At 47.2% G+C, this 12,915-nt stretch overlaps 1 protein-coding gene across 3 annotated transcripts in view; it reads right to left on the bottom strand.

Annotated features, from left to right (window-relative positions):
- Window positions 1-1,441: 1,441 nt before the first annotated feature.
- The window catches only part of TXNRD2 (thioredoxin reductase 2), a 43,827-nt gene continuing 32,353 nt past the window's right edge, over window positions 1,442-12,915 (bottom strand). For all 3 annotated transcript variants that reach the window (XM_077308997.1, XM_077308999.1, XM_077308998.1), the window contains exons 13-18: window positions 10,787-10,882; window positions 10,035-10,127; window positions 8,988-9,059; window positions 8,163-8,260; window positions 3,735-3,948; window positions 1,442-1,810 (exon numbers count right to left, since the gene is read on the bottom strand). In XM_077308997.1, the coding sequence (XP_077165112.1) occupies window positions 3,825-3,948; window positions 8,163-8,260; window positions 8,988-9,059; window positions 10,035-10,127; window positions 10,787-10,882 (483 nt within the window). In that variant the 3' untranslated portion in view covers window positions 1,442-1,810; window positions 3,735-3,824. The remainder of the gene's footprint in view (window positions 1,811-3,734; window positions 3,949-8,162; window positions 8,261-8,987; window positions 9,060-10,034; window positions 10,128-10,786; window positions 10,883-12,915) is intronic.

Raw genomic sequence — 12,915 nt, 5'->3', positions numbered from 1 at the left:
GGAAGTAACATCAACATGATGGGCATGTCATAAGAGAGAGAATACAATTAGAATCACCATTAGATGCAGCTTGTGGAGATCAAAATTTAAGACAAAAATTAAGAGTTGCATTTTCAGCTCTCGCAATCTGATGGGCAAATGGTAAAGATATTGCTGTGGTCTCCAGCAAGGTAGGATTCTGATTTTTCATTAAACACAATCTGGTCGGATGATCTAGCTTTCCTGATTAAGAGGGGAGATAAAAATGTAACCTGAATATCCCTGTAAAATAGACAATGCAATAAAACAGGTGATACAGATGCTATACAGTTTTGCCCACAGGGGCAGATTCTGTTTAAATAAGGAAAATTACAAAATCTCCCAATTAGCAATGCTTGGTGTAGTGGTTAGGAGCTCAGACTTCTAATCTGGTGAGCCAGGTTTGATTCCCCCCTTCTCCTTCACATGCAGCCAGCTGGGTGACCTTGGGCTTGCCACAGCACTGATAAATCTGTTCTAACTGAACAGTGATATCAAGAACCAATTCTTCTTCCTTCTTCTTCTTCTTCTTCATCTTCTTCTTCTGATCCATAAGTTCTAACAGGTTGGAGATCCCTGGGCCATGTGAAGTGCACCTGCCCTCAACCATGAAACCCCTGGTGGAACAAGCTCCCGAAAGAGCTGAGGGCACTGACAGAACTTGCTCGGTTCCTTCTCTGGTTGTATGGCCGATGGGGGGTAGGCTTAGCATGGGGTGGAGAGAGAATAATATGGGGATTGTTTTAATGTTTATCATAACGATATCACTGCATTTTTATTGCTTATGAATTGTTAGCTTCTGCAAGTTGGCTGGCTAGGAGTAGCAGCCTATAAATTTGACTAATAAAAAAGAAATAAACCAGCATCAAATGGATTATTGAGAAGAAGCCTCTTAGGATCGCTACTGTCATATATCAGGGGGTTGTGAATTCACACGGATGAAATAATGTCTGCTTTTGGGGGGTCCAGCCATTTTCCTATGCCCTGGCAGATGTTAGCTTAACTCAAAGCCATGGTTTGAGAAGCTGAACTACAGGGTTGGTGTTATGCCTTGAACTGAGCTATGACCAGGGGGTTGGAGTGGGGTTAAGAAGTCGAGTGCTGGGAGCAAGGGTAACCAAGTGAGCAAAACATCTCTGAAATCACGGATGCTCAATGGATGTCTAGAAACTCAACCTGTGGGTTGGGTTCCAGCTTGCGGTTATCAAAAGCCCTGAGCCGATATTCATCTTCCAAACGATCTTGAAGGAAGCTTTGGGGGACAACCTCCAGGTCACATCCTTTCGCTGATTTTGTCAATCCCTGATATTATGGAAAAGGGAAATATGTGCAAGAAAACCCCATAACAACCAAGGGAGCACCGTAGAAAACTCTCTCTTAAAAGCTACCACAAATGCAGTATTAACGAGAGCCACACACTAGAGAAAGAAGAATTCTTTATCTTTCCACCCAGCTGCCAACGATACATGAAACGCGTGTTGATTAAGGATCCAGCAAACATCAGGCCCGTCTACTCCGCTGTGGGGTTTGATACACAAGTCGTCATTAGCTGGCATCCAGCGGGGCAGCCGCACTGCACGTGCTCGGCGAAAGGCACATTTCCCAGCTTTGCGCGCACAGGAAATAATCCGAATCATCCATCAGGCCTTTCGAGTCAACGTTGGCCAGGCTGATATTGTTACAAAAAGCCATCCCTGGGGAGCGCGAGGCAGAATCCGTCAAGAAAGGAGCAAATCCCTCTCATTTCCATCTCTCCCAGCCTTGCCGTTGGTTCCAGCCCTTCGGCGCAGTTCTAGATTTGTGTACATAAAAAAGAGAAACAAGTCAGGCTCATCATGAAGCAATGACTTAAGTTGGGCTGGAATGCCAGACTGGCTGCCGTTACACCTTCAGGGAGTCTGTATCATCAGTCTAAAACGGCAGAAATAAATAAAAATATATATATATCTCAGCATTTGGAAGGGCTCCATTAGAAGAGAAGTTTTAGGCAGAGATAGAAAATAGTATGGATTAGCTTCACACTCTCTACACTTCCTCGGGAGGTGGTGCGTTCTCCATCTTTGGAAATTTTTAAACAGAGGCTGGATAGCCATCTGATGGAGAGGCTGATTCTGTGAAGGCTCAAGGGGGTGGCAGGTTACAGTGGATGAGCCATAGGATTGTGAGTGTCCTGCATAGTGCAGGGGGTTGGGCTAGATGACCCAGGGGGTCCCTTCCAACTCTAGTATTCTTTGATTCTACATGGTGTTGTCCCATGCCCCCCCCCCCTTGGGGTGACGCTCTCTAGCGTTTTCATGTCAGACTCAATACGGGGTGGTTTGCCAGTGCCTTCCCCAGTCATTACCATTTACCCCCCCAGCAAGCTGGGTACTCATTTGACCGACCTCGGAAGGATGGAAGGCTGAGTCAACCTTGAGCCGGCTGCTGGGATCGCCCAACCTCATGGGCAGACAGCTTCAAACAGTATTTCTGCCGCTTACCACTCTGCACCACATCTTACTGGAAACTAAAACATCAAGCTCTTACCCGATCATGGGCGAAAAACGCCTTTTCAAGGGGTAAGGAAGGGGAGATTTGACTTAGTAAGCAAGCTCCTGTCTTCTCGCCTCGCGTGAATCAGCGGCTCCCCCTCCTGGCTGCCAAGAGGCAGTTCACAAAGAGGGAAATGTTTAGACGCAACGGGGACAAAGTTGAGGCAAGGCCCTGCAAGGGCTGCTAGCAAACAGGTGTTGTGCGATGTCCAGCGGCGATACAAACAGGAACACAAAAAGCACACAGTGTCTGCATGGACAAGTGGTAGACTCGTTTCCTGATCTCCCTGGCAGAACTTTCTAGGCCCCAATAAGCCAGTTGTACTTTTTGACAGTGAGAATTTGCGTGGCAGTATCAGGATTGCTTGCTTCGCTCTCTCTCTTCTTTTGACTCTTACCGCAGTTTTAACCCAGGAATGGCTCAGCCCTGCTCCTGATAGTCACATTTCCTGGTTTTACTAAAAACTGGTTTATTCTCTTTTAAAACTTGGACATCCAGACACAGTGCATTGGATGCAGCCCCCAAACAGCTGCTAAAGGCATAGCCAGCCCCTCAAATGGCTACCCCAGTTTCCGCTCGGTCATACTGTGAAGATCCTTCTTTCTGCTGTGATAATGCCTGCTGCCAAAGCAACGTTATCAGAAATCCGCACAGCCAATCAGATTTCCGGTGATCAATCAGCAGACTTGCTGGTTAATTGGCCATGCCCCTTAAAAGGTACCAGGAAAGACAATGGTAGGTGCCCAGTTGCCCACCCCGATACACGGCAATTGCTCAACCACCCCCCTGCTCAATGCTCAGCCTCAAGCACCCAGGATAAGGATCTGTCCAGCCACTGCTTATAGAATCATAGAATCATAGAGTTGGAAGGGGCCAGACAGGCCATCTAGGTCAACCTCCTGCTCAGTGCAGGATCAGCTTAAAGCTGAGCTGGCTAACCTCAGTTGCTTAGCTCAATCTAATTTTTTTGCAGGCCTAGCGATAAGAATTAAGGGACTCCACCACCACCACCATCACCACCACCCTCCCCAGCATCTGCAAAATCATTTTTGCTGCCTTTCAACCGTGCCAACGAAAAATCCATCTGCCCCTCGGGAACGAAATCCTCTGACCGATCCTAATGGCCTGTTTGAGCTGACAAGCTGATATATAGCTAGGATGAAAAAAGGATTAAACTATAGGACCTGAAGCTCCAGATTTCGCTTGTCTTGACGCTCTTCATATAGCTTCTGCCACGTGCTCTTTCGCTGGCTTCCCAGGGACGGCGGCTAACCTCAGCAGCTGGTGACCGTGGCGTCCAAGCCCGAACGCTTTGTAATGTGCAGCTTTGTGACTTCCTCGGCGCAGGTCGGGTGGATGCCAACTGTCTCCATCATCTGGGAATAGGTAGCGCCGCATCTGGAGAGGAGAGGGCAGTGCCAGTGATGGAGACCATGGGGGGGGGGGAAAGCACTCAAGAGAAAGGAGCTAAGAGGACTGAGGCATTTGAGAGATCTCTGGGGCCCTGGACCACCACTGTGCCTCTGGCACGGCACCCTGGGCATACTTTGATGGCTGTGGCTCAATGGCAGAGCACATGTTTTCCAGGCAGAAGGTTCCAGCTTCAACCTCTGACATCACTCTGGATCTCAGGGGCTGATGCTGGGACCAAGCTGCATTGACCCAAGTCCTTGGAGAGCTCTGCTAGTCAGAGATAGTCTTGAGCAGGACTGGTTTAAGGATCTTTGGAGCTTGTAACACCAGAGCTAGTTTAAGGATTCGCAGGGAGAGCCAGCTTGGTGTAGTGGTTAGGAGTGCAGACCTCTAACCTGGCGAGCCGGGGTTGATTCTGCACTCCCCCACATGCAGCCAGCTGGGTGACCTTGGGCTCGCCACAGCCCTGATAGAGCTGTTATCACACAGCAGTTCTGTCAGAGCTCTCTCAGCCTCACCTATATCACAGAGTGCCTGTTGTGGGGAGAGGAAGGGGAGGTGATTGTAAGCTGCTTTGAGACTCCTGGTAGAGAAAGCGGCATATAAGAACCAACTCTTCTTCTTCTAGCAGAGTATAATTGGAAGCAGCCAGACTGGGGGCAGAGGTGCCCCCCTACAGTGGAAAGGGGTGTCACTCTGAGTGTCCTTAAAGAGGAAAAAGGGGAGAAGAGAGAGGCTACAGCCCTGATCCATAGGGGGGAGGTAGCACCTGGGGCCCCTGGAAGTGCAGGGCCTGTAGCACGCATTACATGGATAACCTGGCCCTTCTCCTAAATGGATCAATGGTAAGACAATGCAGCAAAAAGACAGGTGTCTCTCTTTCATGCTTGCATGTCCCTGTGCCTCTTCCTAAACACAGCTTTAGCAGCCAAGCTTTTTAAAGGTTAGTGGAATCCTACCACCATGAGCACTTTATGTTCCAACCTAGGAAAACTGCAACAGTCTACCTTGCCATTCCTTGGCACAAAGTAATTGCTTAAACACACAGCCGTCTACACACGGCCCTGTGTTATGACTTCTACAGTGACTTAGGTTGTTTTCTATATTTTTAAACTCCAGAGTCATGAAATGGCTTGATCTTCAATTAAAAAAAAAAAAAACCCAACTCAAAACACACACAAAAACCTTTGGCTACAATTTTTAAGTCTGTCTGGGCAAGGCGGAGCTGCTGATCAGATTTCACATACTTTCTTTGCGCAGGGACTTTTGGAGGAAACATCAAAAAGATGACTTTTTCTTTTCTTTTGGGCTTTAAAAAAGCCTAGCCAGAATTTTTTTACTGCTAGCAATTAATGGACTGCAAAACATATGCAAGAAATATGCATAGGCTATAATCAGCGAGCCGCCCCTCCCCTTCACCTCTGCCATCTTAATCCAATCTGGTTTTCATTTGGCTTGGTTTCCCACAAGGCCATCGCATAAGGAGGCCAAAGACGGAGGCTCAGAGGCAGAACGCGCTTTCTGCCTGCAGGAGGTCCCAGGTTCAATCCCTAGCATCACTCGGGACCTGTCATTGGGAGAAACCTTTCTCTCTGCCTGAGACTTGGAGAGCTGCTACCGATCACAGCAGGCAATGCCGAACTAAGATTCAAGTGGGGAGCCAAGCAATTTAGAGTCCAATGGCGACTTTAAGACCAACCGAGTTAACCTGCTTGGTCTTAAAGGTGCCACTGGACTCTAAATTTGTTGTAATGCTGAACTAAATTTGTTGTAATGCATCCTCTCCCTCCCTCCCCCTCTCCTTAAGATGGTTTTAGTGTTCTGCCAAAATGGGATGAGTTTTACCACCAGATTTTGACATCTTGTTAGTTTTTATGTGAGAGATCTTTTTTATGTTTTATGGGGTTTTATTGAGGTTTTAACAATTGTTGTAACCAGCCGCACCCCGAAGGCTCACAGCGGGAAATAAATTGAATAAATAAATCTGCAGAAATCTGGATGCCACCAGACGTGAAGCAAAGCCACCTAACTGATTAAAGTGAATGCTGGAATTACACAGTAGGGACCTACTTACTAGAAAGCCGTAGGGAATGACACCTGAAGCAACAACCCTGCCAGATTTTCAGGAGCCGGACTCTCAGATTTCGCTCTCTTTATCAAAACGGTTCGTGCTATATGCTCTGAGCCGTCTCTGCAGGAGCCAGACGTGAATCTGGGTTTCGTATGTCCTCCTGCTGCCAGCCACTTGAGGGCAGCAGAGGCAAGGAAAAAGAACACCCCATGCCACTAATGGGAAGGCCTCGGTCATCCCTGGAAATTAATACCCGGTGCCAGGTTTGAGCAGCAAAAATATCTGTTTTAATGGGAAAATACTGCAAGCAGCCTATCTGCATATGGATCTCCTCCAGGCCTCTCCAGAGGGGGGGTCTGCTTTCCTATAAACAAAGCATTCCGGAAGGATTTCTACACACAAAGGGAGGCTGCAGAAAGGCACACATGAAAATTCCATTCTCTGAATATCCCTCCAGCTTTCTCTCTCCCCACCCTTGAACATTTCATTTGCATCAGATATTGGATGGAGATGGTGGCAGATGTGTTTCCCCCTTCCCTGTCCTCACAACACCCCTGTGAAGCAGGCTATGATGAGATAGGAAGAGGGTGATTGGCTCACGTTCATCCAGGGAGTTTCGTGGCTCATCGAGGATTTGAACTTGACTCTCTGCCATCTTAGTTTGACACTTGAGTTATTATACTGTGCTGGCTCTGATCCCTTTGCATATCCTCTCTGGCTCTTTAAACCAAGAACTGTCAAATGGGTATGAACAAGGGGCCCGGGAGAGCAGCCCCCCTGGAGCAGACCAATGGTCTGTCGGGTCCAGCCTCCCATCTCCCACACTGGCCAACCAGATGCTCCCAAATGCAGCAAAGAGGCCAAATGGCTGCTCCCACCCCAGCACTTGTCATTCCGAGATATACTGCCCCTGTACAGGGAGGCTCTACCTACCCATCATGGCTAGGATGATGGCCTATCCTGCACGTGAGGCTTAAACTTCCTTTTCCCAGCGTTACAGTCCCGAACCAAGTCAAGAGATTCCACCACTCTTTTTAAGTTTAAAAACACTAGAGGTTTGATAAGGAATCATTGAACTCTCAAGTTGCAGCAGGGATTCAAATTCTGGTTTATACTATCCGAGTCGGACGTTACACCACCTCGGCCTTGCTGGTTCACGTTGCATTTGCTCATTAGCTCTGCACCAGCTCAACCGTTTCGGTACTCAGTCATCTTATGCCATTCAAGGTAATCTGGATTTAATTCAGTCTCCTATGGTCCCGTTTCCTACTCAGCCACTGGACCTTGCTTTCCCTTCTTCCCACATTAGCACCCTCAGTCTGCAGATTATGCTGGAGTTGCATGAATAGTCAACCTGTGGCCCTCCAGATGTCCATGGACTACAATTCCCATGAGCCCCTGCCAGCGTTTGCTGGCAGGGGCTCATGGGAATTGTAGTCCATGGACATCTGGAGGGTCACAGGTTGACTACCCCTGCTATAGGCAGCACCAAATTGGCATTTCAGCAGATGATGGGGCACAGTCAGCCCTCTTAACTGTTTTGAACTACAGATGTTTCTATCCTCTCCCCTCCTCTTTGGACTTTGAATCACTCTAATTTCAAAAATCCACACAGATCTAGTAGGGAGGGGGGGACAACCCCTCTGAGCTGCTCTGCGAAGCTTTGATGAATTCCCCTTCTAAAAGAGAGGCTTCCCCACAAAACGTAATCAAAACAAGCTTTTCATCCCGTTTTCAGTCTGTCCGCTCAAAAGGTCAGCTTCTGAATATTTCGATGATCATTTTTTATCCGGAGAACAGAAAAGCCGGGAGAGCTTTTTCCTTTGTTGCGTTTTGAAGAGTTAACAGCTGCGTGGTGAATTTGATTTGGAGGAGTGGGGGGAGGATATGTCGGGCTGCAGGGTTTGCCAAGAGACATATTTCATAAATATAAATACAAAAATCTGGTATGTCCGTCACTAAGCCTGGCATTTATTAATAAAGAACGGCCATATTTTGATGAAAATAGAGGAAATGAGACATAAAAGAAACCTAAAACACTGGCTCCTTTTTTTTTTAGCCTTGCCAAAACCAAGCGATTAAAGAGGGAGCTTTTGAACCCCCCCCCCCCCAATTCTTTATTACTTACTTGATTCCAAGGGCGAATCCTTGAACAACTTCCCCTGCATTCGGACCAATGAAATGAAGGCCGAGGATTCGCTGTTCTTGTGCACGTGAACACACCAGCTGAAATTAATGCATGAGAAAGAGAGGAAAAGAATAATAGAATCGTAGAGTTGGAAGGGACCTCCTGGGTCATCTAGTCCAACCCACTGCACTATGCAGGACACTCACAACCCATCGCTCATCCACTGTCACCTGCTACCCCCTTGAGCCTTCACAGAATCAGCCTCTCCGTCAGATGGCTATCCAGCCTCTGCTTAAAATTTCCAAAGATGGAGAACCCACCACCTCCTGAGGAAGCCTGTTCCACTGAGAGACCGCTCTAACTATCAGGAACTTCTGCCGGATGTTTAGACGGAATTTCTTTTGAATTAATTTAATCCAATTCTTGCCCCCTTCTTCAAGAAAGGGAAAAAGGAGATTCCAGGTAACTATCGAAGGAATGAGAGAGGGCAATCGACTTGACTTGAATTAGGGCCATGCAAAATATATTAAACTATGAAGGACTAGATTCAAGTTCAGTAGCGCCCCAGAGAAACACAAATTGGGGAACAGGGGCGAGCTTTCGAGAGTCAGAGGTCTGCTGCAGGCCAAGACAGCTACCCTCTGAAATATTATATAATGTATCTTGTTTACACAGTGCTCTGATAAGGATAAGGAATTAAAATTGAGGCTCTGGGCCGGCCTCCATGCTCTTTGCTGACAAGTGGCCGCCTGCAAAATAAGTTGCTGATCAAGGCTAGAGAGCATCATTCGTACCAGAACAATGATCAACATGAGCAACACTTACTTTTATATAACACTGGGCAGCGTCTCTTTCAGGCACGTAGAATTCCAAAGGCTTATAAAATGCGTGGTAAACCTGATGAAGGGAAGGTGAAATGAAGAATCCTTGCAATTAGTATTCTGGTATGTTATCATTAATACATTTCAAAACTGGCTTTGCCAAATACCCCTTGGAGATGCAGAGGCTTATCTGCAGGTAGGAAATACCATCTCTTGAAACAATCATCTTGGCACCCAAGTGCTTCAGGGCTTCCCAGTTCTATCCCCTTCTCCCCTAACAGCTTCCAGCGTCATTCCCTTGTCCTCTGTGTCATCCTCATAGCCACCATGTCCTTAGAGCTAGTGGCTCCTTCGAGGTCATCGAGAAAGTTTCCATGCTTTTCTGCCAATACAAACTGGCTGGTGGCTCTCGAGGCATATGCTTGGTCTCACCCAGGGCCAGAGCCTTTTCAGAACAGGCTCTCACTTGGGTGAATGAGCTCCTGGAAGTTAAAGAGGCCCCGATTTGAACCGTTTCCACTTCGGAAACGTCCGAATCGGGCCTGATTCGGGCGATTCGGCCGTTTCCGAAGCCGAATCGCCCATCCCTAGTCTGAAATTTACCTCTGTCACTCCGTGCTGGAGGCAAGAGTGTGTTTAGGCCTTTGATAAGAGATTTTGGCAGGATTTCGACTTCTGGCCGTATGTGTGTATTGCTTGATGTATTGCTTGATTTTATAGATCCCAGACTGACCCATTTCTTTGCAACACTGCAAGGCACAGCCTAGCTAGGCTGCACACGACAGAGCGAGAGCAACATATCTACACATTTTGACCCCACCATTTCTCCAAAAAGCTCCTGATGTCATGCATGGCTCTCTTCTCTCTCAGTTGGTCCTGGGTGGTAGGCTGCACGGAAAGAATGACTGGGCCGAGGATCCCCCTAGTGAGCTTTATGTTGCGTAGATCCGAACCTGGGTCTCTGCAACTCTACTCCAATCGGTACCCTAAACCAAGATGGCCGCCCAACCCTTCCAGGAAGTGACCATCCCAACAAAGGGGGCGAGCATACCTCTATGTTATCTGGCCCCAAGAGGCCTGAGGCTTGTTCCTCCGAGAGACCAACACATCCATATTCCAAGGGTGTGAAAACAGTAGTGGGCACCTACAAAACATGCAACAACATGGTTACTCTCAGAGTATAAGACTATAATGCCCTCTCTATCCATTGCTTAGTGTCCATAAACACCTAGTTTCTTTAAATGAAACAGAGTCCTCTGGGCCAGATGAACTGCATCCAAGGGTACTAAAAGAACTTGTGGATGTAATTTCTGAACCTCTGTCCAAGCTGGCTCTCTCCGTTGGCTCCTTTAAGGCCAACAAAGTTTTACTTAAGGAATAAACTTAGAACTTGAATAAAACAGTTTGTCTGTAGTCTTGCATCTTTATCTGGTGGAGATCTAACCTTCCAAAAAAGCCGACTGCATCCAAGCTCACTCAAGCATACTTGAGGCAGAGCAAAGATTCTGCACACAGCTGCCCACGTGGGAGCGCTTTCTAAACATCAAGCTGCAACAATTGACATTAAGAACTTAAAAAAGAAGAAGAAAAAACGCATTTTGAGTTCTGCTGATACAAGAGCAAATGCGCACAGTTAGCAATTCTTCTGCCCACCCTGCTGAATCAGATGTCAAATCAAGAAAAAAGGAGAAAGACGAGGGCACAAAAAAATCTGATGATCCTGCCCGTGCAGAGAAGTGGCGGTTTGTGTTTTTAGCAACAAGTCCTTCTAAAAGGCGATGGAAGGAAAAGTTAAATACTCACATTGCCATAATCCATTAGTTCTTTCGACTGGCCAAACAAACGGCGAGCCAGCAGCTTCCCTGCAGCGATTGCCGTTGGTGTTAGTTCAGGGCGATCCTGAGAGCAGACGACAAAATAGCTCTATCAGCTTGAATAAGATGCGAGGACGGGAGGGGAGGGGCTACGGCGGCAGCACCTCAGAGATCCCCACCTGGCAGCCAGAGGGGTAATGGTTCCTTGGTATTTCTGTACTGCTTCTCATGTCCAAAGTACTTCACGCATTTCGTCTTGAGCTGATCCCTACAACAGCCTGACAAGGAAGCCCGATAATTTTAATCCCCATATTGCCCGGGGTGGTGTTGGGGGAGAGTAAGGGAAAATGGCTTGCTTAAGGCCACTTGGAGAATTCCTGGAGAACCTGGCCTTCCTATGCATTCCACGACGAATGTTACATGAACCTCTTTGAACCCCGAGGTTATATTTGGGGACACAGTTCTTTGGATATCCTGGTCCCAAAGATTGCATTAGGGCAGATTTCAAAAGCTGATAAGAACGCAGGATCGCAGAGTAAGAATCGGAAACGGACAAACAATCACTGTGATGAATAATAATGACCACTGCATTATTTACGACCTTTACTTATTAACTGAACGAAGGATGAGGATATCGCAACAGTCCATGTGTTCCTGTAACATAAATTTAAGAAAGCCCTAGCCTTAGATCAGGGGTAGTCAAACTGCGGCCCTCCAGATGTCCATGGACTACAATTCCCAGGAGCCCCCTGCCAGCATTCGCTGGCAGGGGGCTCTTGGAAATTGTAGTCCATGGACATCTGGAGGGCCGCAGTTTGACTACCCCTGCCTTAGATAGCAGAACAGCTTAGATAGTGAGCAAAACACAAGAGAAGTCCAAGCTTAATAATCCCGCAGACCAGCGGACTCGTAAATTGTGCCCAAGCTGGCAACTGCAGACAAGCAGACGAGGAAGATCCAGATTTAATCCCATTTCATGGTTGATCTTCCTCAGAGTTATACTTATTAGGCCTTCCTGAGGAGATCTCTTCCTGTTATTTATAACTTTACACTTATACATGAAGCAAGGCAGTCTGCTGAGATATCCTCAGCATTCATCCAATTAATACGTAAGGATCGTATCTAACGCAATTGTAATTATTATAAGACATCGGAGACATTAATCACAGGGATGGTTCGTTTGCGGTTTCCAGATTTCAAAATCCTGCCTGCCTCTCTCTTCAGCTTTTCCTCCCTGCAGGACGGTTTTGTTAACTACCCATCGGTTTTAAACGCATAAAGATCATCTATCCAGCTCATTCTATGGCTTTTCCAAAATAGCATTCTTACTTCCAAGTCCTGTAAATGTCATTTGCCATCTGAAAGATGCCAACCCCCCAACCCCGCAACCCCACGTCTACCAGAAAAGCAGCTGCCAGTCACTTCGGTAACAGGAAATGCAGATGTTATTGCTGCATTCCAGAACTGGACAAGAGATCGGAGGAGAGATAAAATTGCAAAAGCGTCTGGCTCTTGCTCTGTAAAGCCCAGCTAATTACTAAAACATCCCCCAAAGATAAAAGCTCGTTTTTTGCAAACCATGGCTTTAATACCTCTTTGGAAAACAAAGTTGACGCAAATGCTCACTTTGCACCCTTGAATGGGACAGCCTGATTATTGTTGATCTGAATAGTTTGAGACTTTTCATCAACATTTAGATCACGCGTCTCCCAGGAGAAGAGACGAAGGGGTGGCCTAGCAAGATACCAGAGTGTGCAGGATTCTGTTTTCGTTACGAGTACCTCTGGTTTCAAGTGGCCTCCCTACTGGAATCCATCTAGCCTTGAGAAATGACATTCTGATACAGTGTCCTCTCCTCTCTCCTCAGACAAAAAAGATGAGATCAGGAACTTCCAGGACCTCCAACAATTACAGAGGGGTTGCAAGGGCAAACTTACTGGAGGTCCCTGGCCTGAGGGTGGTTTATATGGCCTTGACCCAAGACAGGGCATTCTGGTCCTGGCCCAAACCTGGTGGAATGAGCTCTTGAGACAGCTGACGGCCTTGAAAGAGCTTGCGCAGTTCCACAGGGCCTGTAAGATGGAGCTCTTCAGCCAGGTCTTTGGTTGAGGCCAGGGC

This window comes from Paroedura picta, chromosome 13 (assembly GCF_049243985.1).
Source record: "Paroedura picta isolate Pp20150507F chromosome 13, Ppicta_v3.0, whole genome shotgun sequence".
NCBI classification, from domain to species: Eukaryota; Metazoa; Chordata; class Lepidosauria; order Squamata; family Gekkonidae; genus Paroedura; species Paroedura picta.
This window is presented reverse-complemented; position numbering and strand designations above follow the sequence as displayed.